The 26,253-nt window shown below is 44.6% G+C and overlaps 1 protein-coding gene across 1 annotated transcript in view; it reads left to right on the top strand.

Moving 5' to 3' along the window:
• The window catches only part of LOC106588009 (calcium and integrin-binding family member 2), a 54,896-nt gene extending 28,999 nt beyond the window's left edge, over positions 1–25,897 (top strand). The window contains exons 4-6 of the mRNA XM_045708670.1: positions 6,980–7,127; positions 9,044–9,239; positions 24,534–25,897. Of these exons, the coding sequence (XP_045564626.1) occupies positions 6,980–7,127; positions 9,044–9,239; positions 24,534–24,555 (366 nt within the window). The 3' untranslated portion in view covers positions 24,556–25,897. The remainder of the gene's footprint in view (positions 1–6,979; positions 7,128–9,043; positions 9,240–24,533) is intronic.
• The last annotated feature ends 356 nt before the right edge of the window (positions 25,898–26,253 follow it).

The raw sequence follows: 26,253 nt of genomic DNA, 5'->3' as shown, positions 1-26,253 counted from the left end.
GAGGGAGTATCATGTTCCCCCTGGAGAGGGGACAGGTGTAGAGGGAGTATCATGTTCCCCTGGAGAGGTGACAGGTGTAGAGGGAGTATCATGTTCCCCTGAAGAGGGGACAGGTGTAGAGGGAGTATCATGTTCCTCTGGAGAGGGGACAGGTGTAGAGGGAGTATCATGTTCCCCCTGGAGAGGTGACAGGTGTAGAGGGAGTATCATGTTCCCCTGGAGAGGGGACAGGTGTAGAGGGAGTATCATGTTCCCCTGGAGAGGGGACAGGTGTAGAGGGAGTATCATGTTCCCCTGGAGAGGGGACAGGTGTAGAGGGAGTATCATGTTCCCCTGGAGAGGGGACAGGTGTAGAGGGAGTATCATGTTCCTCTGGAGAGGGGACAGGTGTAGAGGGAGTATCATGTTCCCCTGGAGAGGGGACAGGTGTAGAGGGAGTATCATGTTCCCCCTGGAGAGGGGACAGGTGTAGAGGGAGTATCATGTTCCCCTGGAGAGGTGACAGGTGTAGAGGGGAGTATCATGTTCCCCTGGAGAGGGGACAGGTGTAGAGGGGAGTATCATGTTCCCCCTGAAGAGGGGACAGGTGTAGAGGGAGTATCATGTTCCCCCTGGAGAGGGGACAGGTGTAGAGGGAGTATCATGTTCCCCTGGAGAGGGGACAGGTGTAGAGGGAGTATCATGTTCCCCTGGAGAGGGGACAGGTGTAGAGGGAGTATCATGTTCCCCTGGAGAGGGGACAGGTGTAGAGGGAGTATCATGTTCCCCTGGAGAGGGGACAGGTGTAGAGGGAGTATCATGTTCCCCTGGAGAGGGGACAGGTGTAGAGGGAGTATCATGTTCCCTCTGGAGAGGGGACAGGTGTAGAGGGGAGTATCATGTTCCCCTGGAGAGGTGACAGGTGTAGAGGGAGTATCATGTTCCCCTGAAGAGGGGACAGGTGTAGAGGGAGTATCATGTTCCTCTGGAGAGGGGACAGGTGTAGAGGGAGTATCATGTTCCCCTGGAGAGGGGACAGGTGTAGAGGGAGTATCATGTTCCCCCTGGAGAGGGGACAGGTGTAGAGGGAGTATCATGTTCCCCTGGAGAGGTGACAGGTGTAGAGGGAGTATCATGTTCCCCTGAAGAGGGGACAGGTGTAGAGGGAGTATCATGTTCCCCTGGAGAGGGGACAGGTGTAGAGGGAGTATCATGTTCCCCTGGAGAGGTGACAGGTGTAGAGGGAGTATCATGTTCCCCTGGAGAGGGGACAGGTGTAGAGGGAGTATCATGTTCCCCCCTGGAGAGGGGACAGGTGTAGAGGGAGTATCATGTTCCCCTGGAGAGGTGACAGGTGTAGAGGGAGTATCATGTTCCCCTGGAGAGGGGACAGGTGTAGAGGGAGTATCATGTTCCCCTGGAGAGGGGACAGGTGTAGAGGGAGTATCATGTTCCCCCTGGAGAGGTGACAGGTGTAGAGGGAGTATCATGTTCCCCTGGAGAGGGGACAGGTGTAGAGGGAGTATCATGTTCCCCTGGAGAGGGGACAGGTGTAGAGGGAGTATCATGTTCCCCTGGAGAGGGTGACAGGTGTAGAGGGAGTATCATGTTCCCCTGGAGAGGGGACAGGTGTAGAGGGAGTATCATGTTCCCCTGGAGAGGGGACAGGTGTAGAGGGAGTATCATGTTCCCCTGGAGAGGGGACAGGTGTAGAGGGAGTATCATGTTCCCCTGGAGAGGGGACAGGTGTAGAGGGAGTATCATGTTCCCCTGGAGATGGGACAGGTGTAGAGGGAGTATCATGTTCCCCTGGAGATGGGACAGGTGTAGAGGGAGTATCATGTTCCCCTGGAGATGGGACAGGTGTAGAGGGAGTATCATGTTCCCCTGGAGAGGGGACAGGTGTAGAGGGGAGTATCATGTTCCCCTGGAGAGGGGACAGGTGTAGAGGGAGTATCATGTTCCCCTGGAGAGGGGACAGGTGTAGAGGGAGTATCATGTTCCCCTGGAGAGGGGACAGGTGTAGAGGGAGTATCATGTTCCCCTGGAGAGGGGACAGGTGTAGAGGGAGTATCATGTTCCCCTGGAGAGGGGACAGGTGTAGAGGGAGTATCATGTTCCCCTGGAGAGGGGACAGGTGTAGAGGGAGTATCATGTTCCCCTGGAGAGGGGACAGGTGTAGAGGGAGTATCATGTTCCCCTGGAGAGGGGACAGGTGTAGAGGGAGTATCATGTTCCCCCTGGAGAGGGGACAGGTGTAGAGGGAGTATCATGTTCCCCTGGAGAGGGGACAGGTGTAGAGGGAGTATCATGTTCCCCCTGGAGAGGGGACAGGTGTAGAGGGAGTATCATGTTCCCCTGGAGAGGTGACAGGTGTAGAGGGAGTATCATGTTCCTCTGGAGAGGGGACAGGTGTAGAGGGAGTATCATGTTCCTCTGGAGAGGGGACAGGTGTAGAGGGAGTATCATGTTCCCCCTGGAGAGGGGACAGGTGTAGAGGGAGTATCATGTTCCTCTGGAGAGGTGACAGATGTAGAGGGAGTATCATGTTCCCCTGGAGAGGTGACAGGTGTAGAGGGAGTATCATGTTCCCCTGGTGAGGGGACAGGTGTAGAGGGAGTATCTGTAACACATTCCTGCTAGAGACATGAATTGCATCCCAAATGGCACCCTATTCCCTAAATAGTGCACTACTTGGACCAGAGCTCTATGCGGGGGGGGGGGGGGGGGGTAGTACACTATGTGGGGAACAGGGTACCATTTGGGAGTGGGACACAGTCGTGGTACCAGTAACCAGTGGTGGAAAAAGTACCCAATTGTCATACTTGAGTAAAAGTAAAGATACTTTAATAGAAAATGACTCAAGTTAAAGTGAAAGTCACCCAGTAAAATACTACTTGAGTAAAAGTCTAAAAGTATTTGGTTTTAAATATACTTAAGTATCAAAAGTAAATGTAATTGCTAAAATATACTTAAGTACCAAAAGTAAAAGTATAAATCTTTTTCAAATTCCTTATATAAAGCAAACCAGACGGCAGCATTTTCTTATATTTTTTAAATTTACAAATAGCCAGAGTCACGCTCCAACACTCAGACATCATTTACAGATAACCAGGGGCACGCTCCAACACTCAGACATCATTTACAGATAACCAGGGGCACGCTCCAACACTCAGACATCATTTACAGATAACCAGAGGCACGCTCCAACACTCAGACATCATTTACAAACCAAGCATGTGTTTAGTGAGTCCGCCAGATCAGAGGCTGTCGGGTGTCCTGCTGAACATTCAGAATGTAACGAGTACTTTTGAGTGTCAGGGAAAATGTATGGAGTAAAAAGTACATAATTTTCTTTAGGAATGTAGTGAAGTAAAAGTAAAAGTAGTCAAAAATATAAAAAGTAAAGTACAGATACCCCAAAAAACGACTTAAGTAGTATATTCAAGTATTTTTACTTAAGTACGTTACACCACTGGTAGTAACAGGGCTGTAAAGCTCCCAGCGACTGGGGCCCGTTCAGCGGTAGAGCCAAAATGGACAACAGGCAGAGCCAAAATGGACAACAGGCAGAGCCAAAATGGACAACAGGCAGAGCCAAAATGGACAACAGACGGAGCCAAAATGTATAACGGGCAGAGCCAAAATGGACAACAGGCAGAGCCAAAATGGACAACAGACGGAGCCAAAATGTATAACAGGCAGAGCCAAAATGGACAACAGGCAGAGCCAAAATGGACAACAGGCAGAGCCAAAATGGAAAACAGGCAGAGCCAAAATGGAAAACAGGCAGAGCCAAAATGGAAAACAGGCAGAGCCAAAATGTGTAACAGGCAGAGCCAAAATGTATAACAGACAGAGCCAAAATGGACAACCTCCAGAGCCAAAATAGACAACAGGCAGAGCCAAAATGGACAACAGGCAGAGCCAAAATGGTCGCCCAAAGGTCACCAGGTTGCGAACCAACGCCTCACCTACACAGATGTATGCATTAATTAGCCTAGCTTAGCCTAGCCTCCAGGACGCTGTGGGATGATTTATAACAGGACCCAGAGAAACTGCTGTGTACTGTACCCTGCTCTGGCAAATGAATGGTACATAGAGTAGTGTGTGTGTGTGTGTGTGTGTGTGTGTGTGTGTGTGTGTGTGTGTGTGTGTGTGTGTGTGTGTGTGTGTGTGTGTGTGTGTGTGTGTGTGTGTGTGTGTGTGAGAGAGAGAGCTCATGCACGTTAGGTAGCGTTAACCCTCAAAGCCGCCAACAGGGATAAATGTTTTTTTAAATCTTTCTGAAAGGACTTTTGTCAAGCAGCTAGTTTACTGACAACAACAAAAACCAGCATTTACCATGATTTCTGCGTTAATATGGAGGGATGAAACATTAACTCTCTTTAGTATACTAGTGGTGCAGTGAAGCTGAACATGTAGACTCAATAGTGGGCTTTGTGATAAAAGCACCACATGTGGTACGGAGGGTAGATAGATGTATGTACCATGAAAATATATCGATATGGAGCCAGCACCTATAACTCAAAAAGAACACGTGTTATTTAAATGTAAGTCTCTAGTCAATGTCTCTACACCAAGTCAAACTTCATTGGAACTGAGTTAGCTCCAAAGTAAGAGGTCAAGGTCTGATTGGTCCCCATATCGGTGGCCATCTTAGGTCGTACCGGTATGTCGCCAATTTCCCAGCCTCTGGGTATCACAGAAACACAACGCTTTGAGTTCATAGCAGACTAATGTTCTTAACGTTTGGCGATGGGTGAAATTGATCAGAATCTCAACATAAACACAATTGTCTATTTTGAAACATACATTTTGACTATAAATCTGTGAGCAGTTAAAAAATATATGCTTATTTTGGGGGATTTGTCATTTACCAATGTGGGTTCTAAAATGACCACAGTTGGCTTTTAAGATGATTGAGGGCAATTCCACAGTAACAGAATGATGCTGAGACTCAATGTAATTCCACGGTAACAGAATGATGCTGAGACTCAATGTAATTCCACGGTAACAGAATGATGCTGAGACTCAATGTAATTCCACGGTAACAGAATGAGGCTGAGACTGAAATGTAATTCCACGGTAACAGAATGATGCTGAGACTCAATGTAATTCCACGGTTACAGAATGATGCTGAGACTCAATGTAATTCCACAGTAACAGAATGATGCTGAGACACAGTGTAATTCCACGGTAACAGAATGATGCTGAGACTCAATGTAATTCCACGGTGACAGAATGATGCTGTCTCAAATGTATGTCAAACACAAAAACAATGATTGCAAAGTTCAACAAACCGTACAACTTGATGCACAAGGACGACTTTTAACAACTTCCACCTTTACTTGAATAGTGCAGATACAAAGTTAGGTAACAGAACGACGGTTTGTGCTGCTGGTGGTGTCATTCTGTTACCAAACTTGGCATCTGCAGTGTGTGATGTCTGGGGCTGTTCTGTCACCTACTGACCTCGTGAAGATCTGCTATAGTGGGACACAGCACTTTACTCTGAATCTATTTACATCACAGTCATGGTTGAGACTCCATATTCCTCTTAGTAGTACCTGTAGCATGATCTACTACAATACCCATAATGCCCTGTATACAGTACTGACTCACTCATGATGTACTACAGTACCCATAATGCCCTGTATACAGTACTGACTCACTCATGATCTACTACAATACCCATAATGCCCTGTATACAGTACTGACTCACTCATGATCTACTACAATACCCATAATGCCCTGTATACAGTACTGACTCACTCATGATCTACTACAATACCCATAATGCCCTGTATACAGTACTGACTCACTCATGATCTACTACAATACCCATAATGCCCTGTATACAGTACTGACTCACTCATGATCTACTACAATACCCATAATGCCCTGTATAGAGTACTAACTCAAACTTGATGTACTACAATACCCATAATGTCCTGTATACAGTACTGACTCACTCATGATCTACTACAATACCCATAATGTCCTGTATACAGTACTGACTTACTCATGATCTAAATCAAATCAAATCAAATGTATTTATATAGCCCTTCGTACATCAGCTGATATCTCAAAGTGCTGTACAGAAACCCAGCCTAAAACCCCAAACAGCAAGCAATGCATGTGAAAGAAGCACAGTGGCTAGGAAAAACTCCCTAGGAAAAACTCCCTAGAAAGGCCAAAAACCTAGGAAGAAACCTAGAGAGGAACCAGGCTATGAGGGGTGGCCAGTCCTTTTCTGGCTGTGCCGGGTGGATATTATAACAGAACATGGTCAAGATGTTAAAATGTTCATAAATGACCAGCATGGTCAAATAATAATAATCATAGTAGTTGTCGAGGGTGCAACAAGCACGTCCGGTGAACAGGTCAGGGTTCCATAGCCGCAGGCAGAACAGTTGAAACTGGAGCAGCAGCACGGCCAGGTGGACTGGGGACAGCAAGGAGTCATCATGCCAGGTAGTCCTGAGGCATGGTCCTAGGGCTCAGGTCCTCCGAGAGAAAGAAAGAAAGATCGAAAGAGAGAATTAGAGAGAGCATATTTAAATTCACACAGGACACCGGATAAGACAAGAGAAATACTCCAGATGTAACAGACTGACCCTAGCCCCCCGACACATAAACTACTGCAGCATAAATACTGGAGGCTGAGACAGGAGGGATCAGAAGACACTGTGGCCCCATCCGATGATACCCCCGGACAGGGCCAAACAGGCAGGATATAACCCCACCCACTTTGCCAAAGCACAGCCCCCACACCACTACAATACCCATAATGCCCTGTATACAGTACTGACTCACTCATGATGTACTACAACACCCATAATGCCCTGTATACAGTACTGACTCACTCATGATGTACTACACCACCCAGAATTCCCTGTATACAGTATTGACTCACTCATGATCTACTACAATACCCATAATGCCCTGTATACAGTACTGACTCAGATTGTTCCTGTCCCTCTGCTCCTTCTTACAGGAGAACCCTTTCAGACACCGCATCGTGGAAGTCTTCTCTGAGGACGGACAAGGCAACATGAGCTTCAATGACTTTGTAGACATGTTCTCTGCTCTCTGTGAAACGGCTCCAAGAGAACTGAAGACCATATATGCTTTTAAAATCTATGGTTAGTACTGAGTAGACTAGTATGTCTCCTATGGTTAGTACTGAGGAGACTAGTATGTCTCCTATGGTTAGTACTGAGTAGACTAGTATGTCTCCTATGGTTAGTACTGAGGAGACTAGTATGTCTCCTATGGTTAGTACTGAGGAGACTAGTATGTCTCCTATGGTTAGTACTGAGGAGACTAGTATGTCTCCTATGGTTAGTACTGAGGAGACTAGTATGTCTCCTATGGTTAGTACTGAGGAGACTAGTATGTCTCCTATGGTTAGTACTGAGTAGACTAGTATGTCTCCTATGGTTAGTACTGAGGAGAGTATGGTTAGTATTGAGGAGACTAGTATGTCTCCTATGGTTAGTACTGAGGAGACTAGTATGTCTCCTATGGTTAGTACTGAGTAGACTAGTATGTCTCCTATGGTTAGTACTGAGCAGACTAGTATGTCTCCTATGGTTAGTACTGAGTAGACTAGTATGTCTCCTATGGTTAGTACTGAGTAGACTAGTATGTCTCCTATGGTTAGTACTGAGGAGACTAGTATGTCTCCTATGGTTAGTACTGAGGAGACTAGTATGTCTCCTATGGTTAGTACTGAGGAGACTAGTATGTCTCCTATGGTTAGTACTGAGGAGACTAGTATGTCTCCTATGGTTAGTACTGAGTAGACTAGTATGTCTCCTATGGTTAGTACTGAGGAGACTAGTATGTCTCCTATGGTTAGTACTGAGGAGACTAGTATGTCTCCTATGGTTAGTACTGAGGAGACTAGTATGTCTCCTATGGTTAGTACTGAGTAGACTAGTATGTCTCCTATGGTTAGTACTGAGGAGACTAGTATGTCTCCTATGGTTAGTACTGAGTAGACTAGTATGTCTCCTATGGTTAGTACTGAGTAGACTAGTATGTCTCCTATGGTTAGTACTGAGTAGACTAGTATGTCTCCTATGGTTAGTACTGAGTAGACTAGTATGTCTCCTATGGTTAGTACTGAGGAGACTAGTATGTCTCCTATGGTTAGTACTGAGTAGACTAGTATGTCTCCTATGGTTAGTACTGAGTAGACTAGTATGTCTCCTATGGTTAGTACTGAGGAGACTAGTATGTCTCCTATGGTTAGTACTGAGGAGACTAGTATGTCTCCTATGGTTAGTACTGAGGAGACTAGTATGTCTCCTATGGTTAGTACTGAGGAGACTAGTATGTCTCCTATGGTTAGTACTGAGTAGACTAGTATGTCTCCTATGGTTAGTACTGAGGAGACTAGTATGTCTCCTATGGTTAGTACTGAGTAGACTAGTATGTCTCCTATGGTTAGTACTGAGTAGACTAGTATGTCTCCTATGGTTAGTACTGAGGAGACTAGTATGTCTCCTATGGTTAGTACTGAGGAGACTAGTATGTCTCCTATGGTTAGTACTGAGGAGACTAGTATGTCTCCTATGGTTAGTACTGAGGAGACTAGTATGTCTCCTATGGTTAGTACTGACTGAGAGTGTGTTTACTCTGTCTGTCTGTCTGTCTGTCTGTCTGTCTGTCTGTCTGTCTGTCTGTCTGTCTGTCTGTCTGTCTGTCTGTCTGTCTGTCTGTCTGTCTGTCTGTCTGATGACAACTAGGACTCTGACTCATACTTACTCTGTTTTATCTTGCTTATTTAGTTACTTATTTAGTTATTTAGTTACTTATTTTGTTAGCTTCTGTTTTTATCTTGCTTACTGAGTTACTTATTTAGTTATTTAGTAACTTATTTAGTTCGGCTTTTTGAATTTCTTGTGGAACATAGGCCATCAGCAAACTGCTTCCAACCCATTCTGTCCTGCGCCATTCAAACAAGTTTTGAATCTCTTCATTTCTCCCATTTCAATCTCTTCATCTCCTTTATCCCACGTTTTTTAATCTCTTCCTCTTTCCTGTGTGTCAGATTTTAACGTGGATAACTTCCTGTGTAAGGAGGATCTGGAGAAGACGTTGAACCGGCTGACTAAAGGAGAGCTGACCCCTGAAGAGGTCAATCTGGTCTGTAGCAAGGCCATGGAGGAGGCTGACCTCGACGGGGACAGCAAGCTCTCCTTCTCTGACTTTGAGAACATGATCTCTAAAGCTCCAGACTTTCTAAGGTAACATGTCATGGAGGTGATCTGGTATGTCAGGCTAGTGTATAATGTCATGGAGGTGGTCTGGGGAGTCAGGCTAGTGTATAATGTCATGGAGGTGGTCTGGGGAGTCAGGCTAGTGTATAATGTCATGGAGGTGATCTGGTGTGTCAGGCTAGTGTATAATGTCATGGAGGTGATCTGGTGTGTCAGGCTAGTGTATAATGACATGGAGGTGATCTGGTATGTCAGGCTAGTGTATAATGTCATGGAGGTGGTCTGGGGAGTCAGGCTAGTGTATAATGTCATGGAGGTGGTCTGGGGAGTCAGGCTAGTGTATAATGTCATGGAGGTGATCTGGGGAGTCAGGCTAGTGTATAATGACATGGAGGTGATCTGGTATGTCAGGCTAGTGTATAATGTCATGGAGGTGGTCTGGGGAGTCAGGCTAGTGTATAATGTCATGGAGGTGGTCTGGGGAGTCAGGCTAGTGTATAATGTCATGGAGGTGGTCTGGGGAGTCAGGCTAGTGTATAATGTCATGGAGGTGGTCTGGTGTGTCAGGCTAGTGTATAATGTCATGGAGGTGGTCTGGTGTGTCAGGCTAGTGTATAATGTCATGGAGGTGGTCTGGTGTGTCAGGCTAGTGTATAATGTCATGGAGGTGATCTGGTGTGTCAGGCTAGTGTATAATGTCATGGAGGTGGTCTGGGGAGTCAGGCTAGTGTATAATGTCATGGAGGTGGTCTGGTGTGTCAGGCTAGTGTATAATGACATGGACGTGGAGATAACGTCTGCTGCACTGTATAATGCTGCTTTCAGACAGAGATAACTTCTGCTGCTCTGTATAATGCTGCTTTCAGACAGAGATAACTTCTGCTGCTCTGCATAATGCTGCTTTCAGACAGAGATAACTTCTGCTGCTCTGTATAATGCTGCTTTCAGACAGATAACTTCTTCTGCTCTGTATAATGCTGCTTTCAGACAGAGATACCTTTCTGCTGCTCTACATAATGCTGCTTTCAGACAGAGATATCTTCTGCTGCTCTGCATAATGCTGCTTTCAGACCGAGATTAAACACAGAGAGAGAGAACCAATAGTGCTTGATCAGAGCCTTTTTACTGCGGACCAATCAATCTATCAACAGTATTGTAAATCGTTTTCATTTGAGAGCCCAAACCAGGCGGAAAGAACTGGCTAGTAAAAACCTCTCCCATTCCAGAGAGCTTGATTTAGCTGGCCAATGATATGGCCCGTAAATCTGTCAATCACACGGGGGCGGCTGTAGATTGGCTTGAACTCTTCCTGGTTTCCATGGTTTATTGGTGGAGCGTGTTGCCGTGGCAACCAGGTCAGGCTTGAGGCAGGATGCTGCTGCCTGTGACCAGAGACAGTGACAGATAAACATGATGGCTCTGTAAGACATAAATAGCGATAAACAACAACATGTCTCTCTCCTCCTGTAACAGGTGTCTGGCGAGTGAATGTTGTTATAGACATTTACATGTTAAAGGGATACTTTGACTGAATGTTGTTATAGACATTTACATGTTAAAGGGATACTTTGACTGAATGTTGTTATAGACATTTACATGTTAAAGGGATACTTTGACTGAATGTTGTTATAGACATTTACATGTTAAAGGGATACTTTGACTGAATGTTGTTATAGACATTTACATGTTAAAGGGATACTTTGGGATTTTGGCAATGAGGCCCTTTATCTAATCCCCCAGAGTCAGGAGAACTTGTGGATACCATTTTTACGTCTCTGTGTCCAGTATGAAGGAAGTTAAGAGGGAGCCAATGCTAACTAGCGTTAGCGCAATGACTGGAAGTATATGGGTGTCTACTAGCATGCTAGCTGATAGACTTGTCTATTGTTTACACAGAATGGAAATGTGTATTTGGCGCTTTGGCTTACAGTAGAAGGATAAGAACAGACATAAAACATACACAGTACACACATTTGAGTGAGGCTGGTTTACACAGGCAGCACAATTCTGATCCTTTTGCCACCAATTGGTCTTTTGACCAATCAGATCAGATATTTTGCCAATAACAGGGCTGCCATAGTAGATGCTCCTATGCAGATGGACTTTCCTCCAGCCACAATCTGTCCCAGACCTGCCCTCCTAATAGACTTGTATTAGAACCATGTCATTGCAGCGTTAAGTTGTCTGTTTTCAACAACCTGTCAGTATCTTTAGATTCACTGCTGAGGTGTGGGATACTCTGACTGGCCTGATGCCCTATTAGAATGGCGGAGGCTGTGGATCGGTTGGTAAACCCCCCCCCCCGAACAGACCCCTGGATCCCTTGTCCCCAGAGCTAAAGATCCGTATCACGTTCATGTGTTTCTTTACCTCTACTTTAGACACACATTGTTGTGGTACCCCTCTCTTCACATTTCTCAATGTCAATCAAACGTCCACATGACATCTGAATACCAACCATTTGATCTCAATCAGTTTCATGAGGATATTCATTTTCTTTAGATCTTGAGGTGTACAGTCGTGGCCAAAAGTTTTGAGAATGACACAAATATTAATTTTCACAAAATCTGCTGCCTCAGTGTCTTTAGATATTTTTGTCAGATGTTACTATGGAATACTGTATTATAATTACAAGCATTTCATAAGTGTTAAAGGCTTTTATTGACAATTACATGAAGTTGATGGAAAGAGTCAATATTTGCAGTGTTGACTTCTTTTTCAAGACCTCTGCAATCCGCCCTGGCATGCTGTCAATTAACTTATGGGCCCATTCTTGCATAATCAATGCTTGGAGTTTGTCAGAATTTGTGAGTTTTTGTTTGTCCATCTGCCTCTTGAGGATTGACCACAAGTTGTCAATGGGATTAAGATCTGGGGAGTTTCCTGGCCATGGACCCAAAATATCGATGTTTTGTTCCCCGAGCCACTTAGTTATCACTTTTGCCTTATGGCAAGGTGCTCCATCATGCTGGAAAAGGTATTGTTCATCACCAAACTGTTCCTGGATGGTTGGGAGAAGTTGCTCTCGGAGGATGTGTTGGTACCATTCTTTATTCATGGCTGTGTTCTTAGGCAAAATTGTGAGTGAGCCCACTTCCTTCGCTGAGAAGCAACCCCACACAGGATGCTTTACTGTTGGCATGACACAGGACTGATTGTAGCGCTCACCTTGTCTTCTCCGGAAAAGCTTTTTTCCGGATGCCCCAAACAATCGGAAAGGGTATTGATCAGAGAAAATGACTTTAACCCAGTCCTCAGCAGTCCAATCCCTGTACCTTTTGCAGAATATCAGTCTGTCCCTGATGTTTTTCCTGGAGAGAAGTGGCTTCTTTGCTTGCCTTCTTGACACCAGGCCATCCTCCAAAAGTCATCGCCTCACTGTGCGTGCAGATGCGCTCACACCTGCCTGCTGCCATTCCTGAGCAAGCTCTGTACTGGTGGTGCCCCGATCCCGCAGCTGAATCAACTTTAGGAGATGGTCCTGGCGCTTGCTGGACTTTCTTTGGCGCCCTGAAGCCTTCCTCACAACAATTTAACTGCTCTCCTTGAAGTTCTTGATGATCCGATAAATGGTTGATTTAGGTGCAATATTACTGGCAGCAATATCCTTGCCTGTGAAGCCCTTTTTGTGCAAAGCAATGATGACAGCACGTGTTTCCTGGCAGGTAACCATGGATGACAGAGGAAGAACAATGATTCCAAGCACCACCCTTTTGAAGCTTCCAGTCTGTTATTCGAACTCAATCACCATGACAGAGTGATCTCCAGCCTTGTCCTCATCAACAGTCACACCTGTGTTAATGAGAGAATCACTGACATAATGTCAGCTGGTCCTTTTGTGGCAGGGCTGAAATGCAGTGGAAATGTTTTTGGAGGATTCAGTTCATTTGCATGGCAAAGAGGGACTTTGCAATGAATTGCAATTCATCTGATCACTCTTCATAACATTCTGGAGTATATGCAAATTGCCATCATACAAACTGAGGCAGCAGACTTTGTGAAAATTCATATTTGTGTCATTCTCAAAACTTTTGGCCACGACTGCACAGTGTTGTTTATAAGTAGCCTACAGTGTTGTTTGGAAGTAGCCTACAGGGTTGTTTGGAAGTATCCTACAGTGTTGTTTGGAAGTAGCCTACAGGGTTGTTTATAAGTAGCCTACAGTGTTGTTTGGAAGTAGCTCATAGTGTTGGTTGGAAGTAGCCTACAGTGTTGTTTAGAAGTAGCCTACAGTGTTGTTTAGAAGTAGCCTACAGTGTTGTTTATAAGTAGCCTACAGTGTTGTTTGGAAGTAGCCTACAGGGTTGTTTGGAAGTAGCCTACAGGGTTGTTTATAAGTAGCCTACAGTGTTGTTTGGAAGTAGCTCATAGTGTTGGTTGGAAGTAGCCTACAGTGTTGTTTGGAAGTAGCCTACAGGGTTGTTTGGAAGTAGCCTACAGTGTTGTTTGGAAGTAGCCCATAGTGTTGGTTGGAAGTAGCCTACAGTGTTGTTTGGAAGTATCCTACAGTGAGTGAATTTTTGAGCAGATACTGCTAACAAACTGTAGCATAGTGGCAAACGCTGTTTAATTATGTCCACATGAAAGTAAAATGTGACCATCCTAAAATGTCATAAGAAATTAGGTGGTGTTTTTTTTGTCTTCCTGTAACGTTATTCTATACTATTATATTCTGTTCTGTTTTATAGAATACTATCATTATGTGATCTTGTAGACATTGATTCAGCTTTGAAGTAGCCTGTTCTCTACGAATAGAGCAGAGACTGGGAGTAGCCTGTTCTCTACGAATAGGGCAGAGACTGGGAGTAGCCTGTTCTCTACGAATAGAGCAGAGACTGGCAGTAGCCTGTTCTCCACGAATAGAGCAGAGACTGGCAGTAGCCTGTTCTCTACGACTAGAGCAGAGACTGGCAGTAGCCTGTTCTCCACGAATAGAGCAGAGACTGGCAGTAGCCTGTTCTCTACGAATAGAGCAGAGACTGGCAGTAGCCTGTTCTCTACGAATAGATCAGAGACTGGCAGTAGCCTGTTCTCCACGAATAGAGCAGAGACTGGGAGTAGCCTGTTCTCTACGAATAGAGCAGAGACTGGCAGTAGCCTGTTCTACACGAATAGAGCAGAGACTGGGAGTAGCCTGTTCTCTACGAATAGAGCAGAGACTGGCAGTAGCCTGTTCTCTACGAATAGAGCAGAGACTGGCAGTAGCCTGTTCTCTATGAATAGAGCAGAGACTGGCTGTAGCCTGTTCTCTATGAATAGAGCAGAGACTGGCAGTAGCCTGTTCTACACGAATAGAGCAGAGACTGGGAGTAGCCTGTTCTCTACGAATAGAGCAGAGACTGGGAGTAGCCTGTTCTCTACGAATAGGGCAGAGACTGGGAGTAGCCTGTTCTCTACGAATAGAGCAGACTGGCAGTAGCCTGTTCTCTATGAATAGAGCAGAGACTGGGAGTAGCCTGTTCTCTACGAATAGAGCAGAGACTGGCAGTAGCCTGTTCTCTACGAATAGAGCAGAGACTGGCAGTAGCTTGTTCTCTACGAATAGATCAGAGACTGGCAGTAGCCTGTTCTCTACGAATAGATCAGAGACTGGCAGTAGCCTGTTCTCTACGAATAGAGCAGACTGGCAGTAGCCTGTTCTCTACGAATAGATCAGAGACTGGGAGTAGCCTGTTCTCTACGAATAGATCAGAGACTGGGAGTAGCCTGTTCTCTATGAATAGATCAGAGACTGCCAGTAGCCTGTTCTCTACGAATAGAGCAGAGACTGGGAGTAGCCTGTTCTCTATGAATAGATCAGAGACTGGCAGTAGCCTGTTCTCTACGAATAGATCAGAGACTGGGAGTAGCCTGTTCTCTACGAATAGATCAGAGACTGGGAGTAGCCTGTTCTCTATGAATAGATCAGAGACTGGCAGTAGCCTGTTCTCTACGAATAGATCAGAGACTGGCAGTAGCCTGTTCTCTATGAATAGAACAGAGACTGGGAGTAGCCTGTTCTCTACGAATAGATCAGAGACTGGCAGTAGCCTGTTCTCTACGAATAGATCAGAGACTGGCAGTAGCCTGTTCTCTATGAATAGAGCAGAGACTGGCTGTAGCCTGTTCTCTATGAATAGAGCAGAGACTGGCAGTAGCCTGTTCTCTACGAATAGAGCAGAGACTGGGAGTAGCCTGTTCTCTATGAATAGAGCAGAGACTGGCTGTAGCCTGTTCTCTACGAATAGAGCAGACTGGCAGTAGCCTGTTCTCTACGAATAGATCAGAGACTGGGAGTAGCCTGTTCTCTACGAATAGATCAGAGACTGGGAGTAGCCTGTTCTCTACGAATAGGGCAGAGACTGGGAGTAGCCTGTTCTCTACGAATAGATCAGAGACTGGGAGTAGCCTGTTCTCTACGAATAGATCAGAGACTGGGAGTAGCCTGTTCTACACGAATAGAGCAGAGACTGGGAGTAGCCTGTTCTCTATGAATAGAGCAGAGACTGGCAGTAGCCTGTTCTCTACGAATAGAGCAGAGACTGGGAGTAGCCTGTTCTCTATGAATAGAGCAGAGACTGGGAGTAGCCTGTTCTCTACGAATAGATCAGAGACTGGCTGTAGCCTGTTCTCTACGAATAGAGCAGAGACTGGCAGTAGCCTGTTCTCTACGAATAGAGCAGAGACTGGCAGTAGCCTGTTCTCTACGAATAGATCAGAGACTGGCTGTAGCCTGTTCTCTACGAATAGAGCAGAGACTGGCTGTAGCCTGTTCTCTATGAATAGAGCAGAGACTGGCAGTAGCCTGTTCTCTACGAATAGAGCAGACTGGCAGTAGCCTGTTCTCTACGAATAGAGCAGACTGGCAGTAGCCTGTTCTCTATGAATAGATCAGAGACTGGCAGTAGCCTGTTCTCTACGAATAGAGCAGACTGGCAGTAGCCTGTTCTCTACGAATAGAGCAGACTGGCAGTAGCCTGTTCTCTACGAATAGATCAGAGACTGGGAGTAGCCTGTTCTCTACGAATAGGGCAGAGACTGGGAGTAGCCTGTTCTCTATGAATAGATCAGAGACTGGCAGTAGCCTGTTCTCTACGAATAGAGCAGACTGGCAGTAGCCTGTTCTCTACGAATAGAGCAGACTGGCAGTAGCCTGTTCTCTACGAATAGAGCAGACTGGCAGTAGCCTGTTCTCTACGAATAGAGCAGACTGGCAGTAGCCTGTTCTCTACGAATAGAGCAGACTGGGAGTAGCCTGTTTTCTATGAATAGAGCAGACTGGCAGTAGCCTGTTCTCTATGAATAGAGCAGAGACTGGCAGTAGCCTGTTCTCTATGAATAGAGCAGAGACTGGCAGTAGCCTGTTCTACACGAATAGAGCAGACTGGCAGTAGCCTGTTCTCTATGAATAGAGCAGAGACTGGCAGTAGCCTGTTCTCTATGAATAGATCAGAGACTGGCAGTAGCCTGTTCTCTACGAATAGAGCAGACTGGCAGTAGCCTGTTCTCTATGAATAGAGCAGAGACTGGCAGTAGCCTGTTCTCTATGAATAGAGCAGAGACTGGCAGTAGCCTGTTCTCTACGAATAGAGCAGACTGGCAGTAGCCTGTTCTCTATGAATAGAGCAGAGACTGGCAGTAGCCTGTTCTCTACGAATAGAGCAGACTGGCAGTAGCCTGTTCTCTATGAATAGAGCAGAGACTGGCAGTAGCCTGTTCTCTATGAATAGAGCAGAGACTGGCAGTAGCCTGTTCTCTACGAATAGAGCAGACTGGCAGTAGCCTGTTCTCTATGAATAGAGCAGAGACTGGCAGTAGCCTGTTCTACACGAATAGAGCAGACTGGCAGTAGCCTGTTCTCTATGAATAGAGCAGAGACTGGCAGTAGCCTGTTCTCTATGAATAGATCAGAGACTGGCAGTAGCCTGTTCTCTACGAATAGAGCAGACTGGCAGTAGCCTGTTCTCTATGAATAGATCAGAGACTGGCAGTAGCCTGTTCTCTACGAATAGAGCAGACTGGCAGTAGCCTGTTCTCTACGAATAGAGCAGACTGGCAGTAGCCTGTTCTCTACGAATAGATCAGAGACTGGGAGTAGCCTGTTCTCTACGAATAGGGCAGAGACTGGGAGTAGCCTGTTCTCTATGAATAGATCAGAGACTGGCAGTAGCCTGTTCTCTACGAATAGAGCAGACTGGCAGTAGCCTGTTCTCTACGAATAGAGCAGACTGGCAGTAGCCTGTTCTCTACGAATAGAGCAGACTGGCAGTAGCCTGTTCTCTACGAATAGAGCAGACTGGCAGTAGCCTGTTCTCTACGAATAGAGCAGACTGGGAGTAGCCTGTTTTCTATGAATAGAGCAGACTGGCAGTAGCCTGTTCTCTATGAATAGAGCAGAGACTGGCAGTAGCCTGTTCTCTATGAATAGAGCAGAGACTGGCAGTAGCCTGTTCTCTATGAATAGAGCAGAGACTGGGAGTAGCCTGTTCTCTATGAATAGAGCAGAGACTGGGAGTAGCCTGTTCTCTATGAATAGAGCAGAGACTGGCAGTAGCCTGTTCTCTATGAATAGAGCAGAGACTGGGAGTAGCCTGTTCTCTATGAATAGAGCAGAGACTGGGAGTAGCCTGTTCTCTATGAATAGAGCAGAGACTGGCAGTAGCCTGTTCTCTATGAATAGAGCAGAGACTGGGAGTAGCCTGTTCTCTACGAATAGAGCAGAGACTGGGAGTAGCCTGTTCTCTATGAATAGAGCAGAGACTGGGAGTAGCCTGTTCTCTACGAATAGAGCAGAGACTGGGAGTAGCCTGTTCTCTATGAATAGAGCAGAGACTGGGAGTAGCCTGTTCTCTATGAATAGAGCAGAGACTGGGAGTAGCCTGTTCTCTACGAATAGAGCAGAGACTGGCAGTAGCCTGTTCTCTATGAATAGAGCAGAGACTGGGAGTAGCCTGTTCTCTATGAATAGAGCAGAGACTGGCAGTAGCCTGTTCTCTATGAATAGAGCAGAGACTGGGAGTACAGAATCCCCCCACATGAACAGAAGCGTTGGAACCTTTAGCTGTCGGGAAGAGGGGTCCAGAAAAGTGAGATCCATAGCCACTCCATATTAGAATACCTATTAAGGACAACAGCATTTCTTCCCCACTTAACCTCCTTTCTCACCTCCAAAATGAAACGTTAGTTCTTGAAGCTTTTGATGATTCTAGATCCTGCTGGATGTAATGTATTCATGGCCATCTCCCCAGTCCATTAGATGTAATGTATTCATGGCCATCTCCCCAGTCCATTAGATGTAATGTATTCATGGCCATCTCCCCAGTCCATTAGATGTAATGTATTCATGGACATCTCCCCAGTCCATTAGATGTAATGTATTCATGGCCATCTCCCCAGTCCATTAGATGTAATGTATTCATGGCCATCTCCCCAGTCCATTAGATGTAATGTATTCATGGACATCTCCCCAGCCCATTAGATGTAATGTATTCATGGCCATCTCCCCAGTCCATTAGATGTAATGTATTCATGGCCATCTCCCCAGTCCATTAGATGTAATGTATTCATGGCCATCTCCCCAGTCCATTAGATGTAATGTATTCATGGCCATCTCCCCAGTCCATTAGATGTAATGTATTCATGGCCATCTCCCCAGTCCATTAGATGTAATGTATTCATGGCCATCTCCCCAGTCCATTAGATGTAATGTATTCATGGCCATCTCCCCAGTCCATTAGATGTAATGTTTTCATGGCCATCTCCCCAGTCCATTAGATGTAATGTATTCATGGCCATCTCCCCAGTCCATTAGATGTAATGTATTCATGGCCATCTCCCCAGTCCATTATATGTATACACTGTCTGGATCACCCTGCAGGGCACTTCATGCAAAAGATTGTCCATTTCCAGCTTTGGCAGGGTAAAAAGTCCTCGGTACAGTATCGTCCTGTCATCTGAACCGCGGTCCAATGTGACATTGATACTAGTTCACTGGCCAGGCCTTGTGAAATGTCAGTACAGTGGCTCTATGTCACTTTAAGTAGCTCTATTAGCAGCAGAGTACTGTTGTAGGTTAATGGGAGTGTTACAGCTCTGGCTGGGTCTTCCTCCCAAATGGCACCCTATGCCCTATATAGTGCACTACTTTAGACCAGAGTCAGTAGGACTCTGGCACCCTATGCCCTATATAGTGCACTACTTTTCATCATGGCTTAAGCACTATGTATGGAATAGGGTGCCATTTGGGATGCGGACTTGTTCTGTTCTGTTCTGTGATTCTCTCCTCAGGAAAGACGCCATTTCTCACTCACACAGAAAATGGCTTTTGTGTAATCTCAGCTGCAACTGACAGTCAGCCAGACTGGCACACAATACATATGAAGAGGAGAGGAGAGGGGAGGAGAGGAGAGGAGAGGAGAGGAGAGGAGAGGAGAGGAGAGGAGAGAGGAGAGGAGAGGAGAGGAGAGGAGAGGAGAGGAGAGGAGAGGAGAGGAGAGGAGAGGAGAGGAGAGGAGAGGAAATAAATTAGAGGAGAGGAGGAGAGAGGAGAGGAGGAGAGGAGAGGAAATAAATTAGAGGAGAGGAGAGGAGGAGAGAGGAGAGGAGTTGTGAAATAATCTCAGGAATAAATCTGTCAGATGTTTCTAAAAGGAGATCTGGTTGAAGATGGAAGGGTTAATTCAAGATAGATGGTTTCATGGCAGCATAACTCTCTCAAGGTTTCTCCTCCGTCCCTTCCAGAGGTATCCAGTCAGCAGATATACTGTATTTATTGTTGATAAGGTTATTAGTCATGCTAGAGGTATCCAGTCAGCCTGTACAGTGCATTCGGAAAGTATTCAGACCCCTTGACTTTTTCCACATTTTGTTACGTTACAGCCTTATTCTAAAATTGATTAAATAAATAAAAAATCCTCATCAATCTACACACAATACCCCATAATGCACAAAGCAAAAACAGTTTTTTTAAATAATTTTTTTTGCTAATTTATTACAAATAAAAAACTGAAATATCACATTTACATAAGTATTCAGACCCTTTACTCACTACTTTGTTGAAGCACCTTTGGCAGTGACTACAGCCTCGAGTCTCATTGGGTATGACGCTACAAGTTTGGCACACCTATATTTGGGGAGTTTCTCCCATTCTTCTCTGCAGATCCTCTCAAGCTCTGTCAGGTTGGATGGGGAGCGTCGCTGCACAGCTATTTTCAGGTCTCTCCAGAGATTGAGTCTAGGCCACTCAAGGACATTCAGAGACTTGTCCCGAAGCCACTCCTGCGTTGTCTTGGCTGTGTGCTTAGGGTCGTTGTCCTGTTGGAAGGTGAACCTTCGTCCCAGTCTGAGGTCCAGAGCGCTCTGGAGCAGGTTTTCATCAAGGATCTCTCTGTACTTTGCTCCATTCATCTTTCACTCAATCCTGACTAGTCTCCCAGTCCCTGCGGCTGAAAAACATCCCCACAGCATGATGCTGCCACCACCATGCTTCACCGTAGAGATGGTGCCATGGTTTCCTCCAGACGTGAAGCTTGGCATTCAGGCCAAAGAGTTCAATCTTGCTTTCATCAGAACAGAGAATCTTGTTTCTCATGTTCTGAGAGTCCTTTAGGTGCCTTTTGGCAAACTCCAAGTGAGCTGTCATTAGGGCTGTGGCGGTCACGAAATTTCATCAGTCGGTGATTGTCAAGCAAATAACTGTCGGTCTCCCAGTAATTGACTGTTAAATAACATAAACACATGTAGCATCTCCTGGCTTCCACACAGCCTACAAGCCACTGATGCAGACCTTTGGAACATCTACATATAAAAAAGTCTAATAAATCCATGTAATATAGCCTACACCTTTACAATAAATCCATGTAATATAGCCCACACCTTCACAATAAATCCATTATTTATTTTAGACAGTTCTAAAGAAACATGATATGAAGAAAATGTAGTCTATTTCAGAAGAACAGAATAGCATACTCTGAGTTGTCCTTATATTAGGTCCTGATCTGGCTATGTCATATGGCTGTGGGGCTACACTAGTTCATTTAGCAGACAAGATTTGCTTAGAATTGCTTGTCATAATTTTATATTATTTTATGGTGTTGTTACGAACCGGCTCAGAGTTCGCAACAAAAGGGAGACAACGTGGAGACAAGGAATATGAAAATATATATTTATTAAATAAAGTAAACTAAGAACAATGAACAATGGTGTGTGTAATCAGTAATCAGTAGTGTAAGTGAGTGTTTTGCATGCCTGAATGTAATAATGCAAGGTGTTGAAAGGTGCCAAAGCAAATAACCAAAAAGCCACAAAACTACCACAACAGAAATCAACCAAGGTGTCTGCATGGAGAGAGTCTCTCCAATCAATGTGGAAGAGGTCTATTTATCCTGGGACACACCCGGCCCAGGTGTTTCCCATGTAGCTGACGACCCTCCCAACTCCGCCCACCGGCATCCTAATAAGGAAACAAGAACAGAGAGAGAGAATACGGCAGACAGAGTGGGAGGGTCGTCACAGTGTGAAGAATACAATTGAACAAAGTTTAATAAAATAGAAAGGATATTTTCTCCAAACGATTTGAGGGAGTGCGCACATGCGGCAATTCTGTGTTGAGCGGTTAACAAAGAAATAGGTCCTCCTATATGCTGAATTTACATTTTACATTTTAGTCATTTAGCAGACGCTCTTATCCAGAGCGACTTACAGTAGTGAATGCATACATTTCATACATTTATTTTTCCGTACTGGCCCCCTGTGGGAATCGAACCCACAACCCTGGCGTTGCAAACACCATGCTCTACCAACTGAGCCAATTTAGAGTTATTAATGTACATTTAGTTGTTTTATAAACGTTGGGCTATATGTTTAGATTTTTAATACATTGTAAGGCTGCATGATGAGACTCTAATGATGATTTGAAAAAAGTTGCTTGAAAGGCCTGAGCTCTGCTTTGCTTTTTTGCGCAGGCTGTACACACTTCATCAGTCTCTCATTCACAATTTGACAAGCATTTGATAATGCCTCGGAATTTCCCAGCAGGATCCCCTTTGTGTGCCCGTAATGCACCCTAAAATCCATGCCTTTTGTGGCCATTGGCCGTTGTGTCCTTCTCCCTGAGTGCTGCGTGCTTCGAAGCACCTCTCACTCACATGGCTCTCCATCACGTGATTGGATCTTTCTCACAGGCTACAAGTGAAGACAGACACATTGGGGACGCAACTGCGCTTGTCCTTATCCAATTCCGATCTTATCAAAACATATAGGCCTATGGGCTAAGCTCGATGAGAAGTGATACAAACCTTATCAAAACATATAGGCCTATTGGCTAGGCTACATGAGGTGTGATACAGACCTTATCAAAACATATAGGCCTATTGGCTAGGCTACATGAGGTGTGATACAGACCTTATCAAAACATATAGGCCTATTGGCTAGGCTACATGAGGTGTGATACAGACCTTATCAAAACATATAGGCCTATTGGCTAGGCTACATGAGGTGTGATACAGACCTTATCAAAACATATAGGCCTATTGGCTAGGCTACATGAGGTGTGATACAGACCTTATTAAAACATATAGGCCTATTGGCTTGGCTACATGAGGTGTGCGACTAGGATTATAAAAAGTTGAAAGAAAAAAAAGGCATTGTTTCATATGCTGGGCATCATACACAAGTCATCGGCTAATATTGTCACCAATCAGACTATTCTTGATTTAATCTTGTCTTTACATGTACTAAATAATATATTGATGTGACATTAATTTTGATTTAGAATGGACCATTATCATGCACCTGTATTGAAACGGGTAGGGGAAAAGAATACATCACATCTATAGCAAATAGAGAATGGAGGACGCTTTTGTCCGTGGTTCATTTTCATGCCAGCCAGGTAGGCTATACTCCTGTTGTAAAGATAAGCAATGTGCTAAATATTAGGAAAGTTGAGAAATAAATATAGTAAGCTGATGGGATCCTCCTCCTCTCTTTAATTCATCTTTTTAGTAGAGGCCATCACTCTGTTTGAGCCTATAGAAATGTTTCGCAACATGAGCTCATGGGCTCTCATGAAGTGTTTGATTATATATTCCATGACATTTGCATTGATGTCAGAGTGATTAGAGGGACAATAGAGTGCTGAGTACCAGGCAGTTATCTGGTAGACTACTAATGACCAGCAGCAGCATCAGAGCTTGGAGAAGCCTAATTACCGTGACTAAATGGTCACGTGGAATTTGACTGTCTTGTGGCGGTAATACGGTCACAACAACAACCCTAGCTCTCATGTTCCTTTTACTGAGGACGGGCTTCTGTATGGCCACTCCATCATAAAGGCCTGATTGGTGGAGTGCTGCAGAAATGGTTGTCCTTCTGGAAGGTTCTCCCATCTCCACAGAGGAACTCTGGAGCTCGTTCAGAGTGACCATTTGGTTCTTGGTCACCTCCCTGACCAAGGCCCTTCTTCCCCGATTGCTCAGTTTGGCCAATCGGCCGGCTCTAGGAAGAGTCGTGGTGGTTCTAAACTTCTTCCATTTAAGAATGATGGAGGCCACTGTGTTCTTGGGGACCTTCAATGCTGCAGAAATGTTTCGGTACCCTTCCCCAGATCTGTGCCTCGATGCAAACCTGTCTCGGAGTTCTACGGACAATTCCTTCGACCTCATGGCTTGGTTTTTGCTCTGACATGCACTGTCAACTGTGGGACCTTATATAGACAGGCGTATGCCATCCCAAATCATGTCCAATCAATTGAATTTACCACAGGTGGACTCCAATCATCATGGGATATTGTGTGTAGATTGATGAGAATGTATTTATTTATTTAATCCATTTTAGAATAAGTCTGTAACGTAACAAAATGTGGAAAAAGTCAAGGGGTCTGAATACTTTCCTGAAAGCTCTGTATATATATATTTTTTAAAACATTGTTTCTATTGAACATGCCATACTAATAAAGGCATTTTAATTAATTATATGAAGAGTGCCTTGGTCCTCCTTTCTTTTTGATGACCAACTCACCCCTTTTACCAAAGATCTCCTTCTGTCTACCAACATTTACTATTGTGTACCTTAGTAGCGCTTCCCTTCCTCCTCTTTCTGCTCTGTATATATTGTTGATAAGGGGACAACACTTCTAAAACAAGGTCAATTCCACTGTTGACAAAATAACTCGCCTCGTAGACAGCCCAGTTAACTCCAAAAATCAACATTTATTATTACATGTTTTCAGACCTCTAAAATGATTTTCTATTTTTTGTTGGATGAGTCCGTGATGTCCCACGGCCATCTGTTGTAAATGCAGCTGCGTAACTAACTATGTCCTCGTGTTGTGTTTTCCATTTCCAGCACGTTCCACCTACGGATTTGAGGCGATTCAGCCACTCCCATGATGAGGCTTTAGACAACGATGGAAGAGGGAGGAAGATGAAGAAGAAGAATGTGGTCCCTTTCTGGTTCGTCTGATGACGTCATCCCTGAAGACTCCTCCCAGAGTCTCTGTGGCCCCGACCCACAGCAGAATGACCCCTGACCTCAACCTCAGTACAGCATAGTGCCTACCAAAAAAAACGTTAGTAGAGAAGTCTTGTCTTTCCCAAGTCTATCTTCGATCGATACGATGTTTGTACAAGATATAACATTGAAAAGAAAAAAAGGAAGTGGAACAAAAGTTTGGCTTCGGCTGCAGGAATATGGACCCGGGGGGATTTCTTCTCTCGGAAGCACAGGCCCTTTTTTTTGCCAATTCATGTTCTATAGGAAGGACGTTATCGACCACAACACATTTCCATTTTCGGAAGAGAAGATCATTAATGCATGATTGTTTTCTCTTATAATCAATTGTAACTTGTTAAAAGATGGAAACACAAACAGACTCCAAAATGGAGATAGAAAATGAACTGATGAACAACGAGGGGCTAATTTTGATACCTGTAGGGCTTAGCTACTAAACAACCTATAAGCAGTTTTCTAGAAGATGGTGGATTTTTTGCAGAATTGTTCGTTTTTCTTCTTTAAACTGACCTGACCTTTTTAAGTGTATACATTGAATGGACACTGACTGACAACAATGTGGAAGTGGATCGAACAACAACATATTTTCTGTCTGACGTGTACGGAAGACAAAAACAGTAAGATATATAGTATATAAAGTATTACAAGCACAGTTTTAGCACCAAGGGCAGAACAGTTGAAGAGCTATGCAATATATCTTTATGAAATGCATGAGTGTTACATAAATTGCAAATAGCTTTTTTATTTATGCTCCAGTCCAGTATAGTGTTGAGTACTGCTGGAACACAATGACAATCAGAACCTGTGATGTAGTGGTAACATTAACAAATAGGTGGGTAAACGCTGATCGCGGTTTGCGGCGATTAAAGTAACGCTCCTCTATGCTTTCAACTCTCTTTAAATTTTCCTGCTTAAAGGTAAAGGTAAAACTCTCGCACAAAAAAAAATTAGAAAAAGGTACGTTTTCTGTGCGTTTCCCCTTCACTACACCACCAATCATAATGTTACCTAACTGTTCTGCAGTTAAAGGAAGGGCTCTGTTCTTTGTCTCATCACCCCTTCCATTATGTTATGCTTTGTTACCTTGTCCTGCCTCTCAACTTGATATAATGGCATTAACTTCACTTAAGAAATAACGTTTTCAGTCTTTCATATGATAAGAGCGTTTGGCTAGACTTGATTAAATACATTTTCTGTTGCTTCGATGTTTAATGAACCTTCTTTTTGGAAAGTTATCATTGTTTCTCCTGGTATTTCTTCTCAAACTTGTGGGTAATAATAACATTTTACTTCCAACATTAACTTGAGCTTAAAATGAACCTTGCTAAAAAGTTGACAAAATATTGTGCCTCAGTGTACACTCTAATTTAGACAGGAAACCTTCCAGTCATTATCCATATCTGCATGGCTGCATCAAGTCAATCTGCCAAAAAACTGTTATAGCTCGCTCAAACTAAACATCCTTTTTTCAAACCAACTATACAATATTTAATCTGGGCTCGTTGTTTCCTTCAAGTTTGATCCAGAATGATTTTTTTCAGTTAAAGCCAGCGTC

Source organism: Salmo salar, chromosome ssa26 (genome assembly GCF_905237065.1).
Source record: "Salmo salar chromosome ssa26, Ssal_v3.1, whole genome shotgun sequence".
Lineage (NCBI taxonomy): Eukaryota > Metazoa > Chordata > Actinopteri > Salmoniformes > Salmonidae > Salmo > Salmo salar.
The sequence above is the reverse complement of the archived record's forward strand: the minus strand, read 5'-3'. Positions and strand labels throughout refer to the sequence as shown.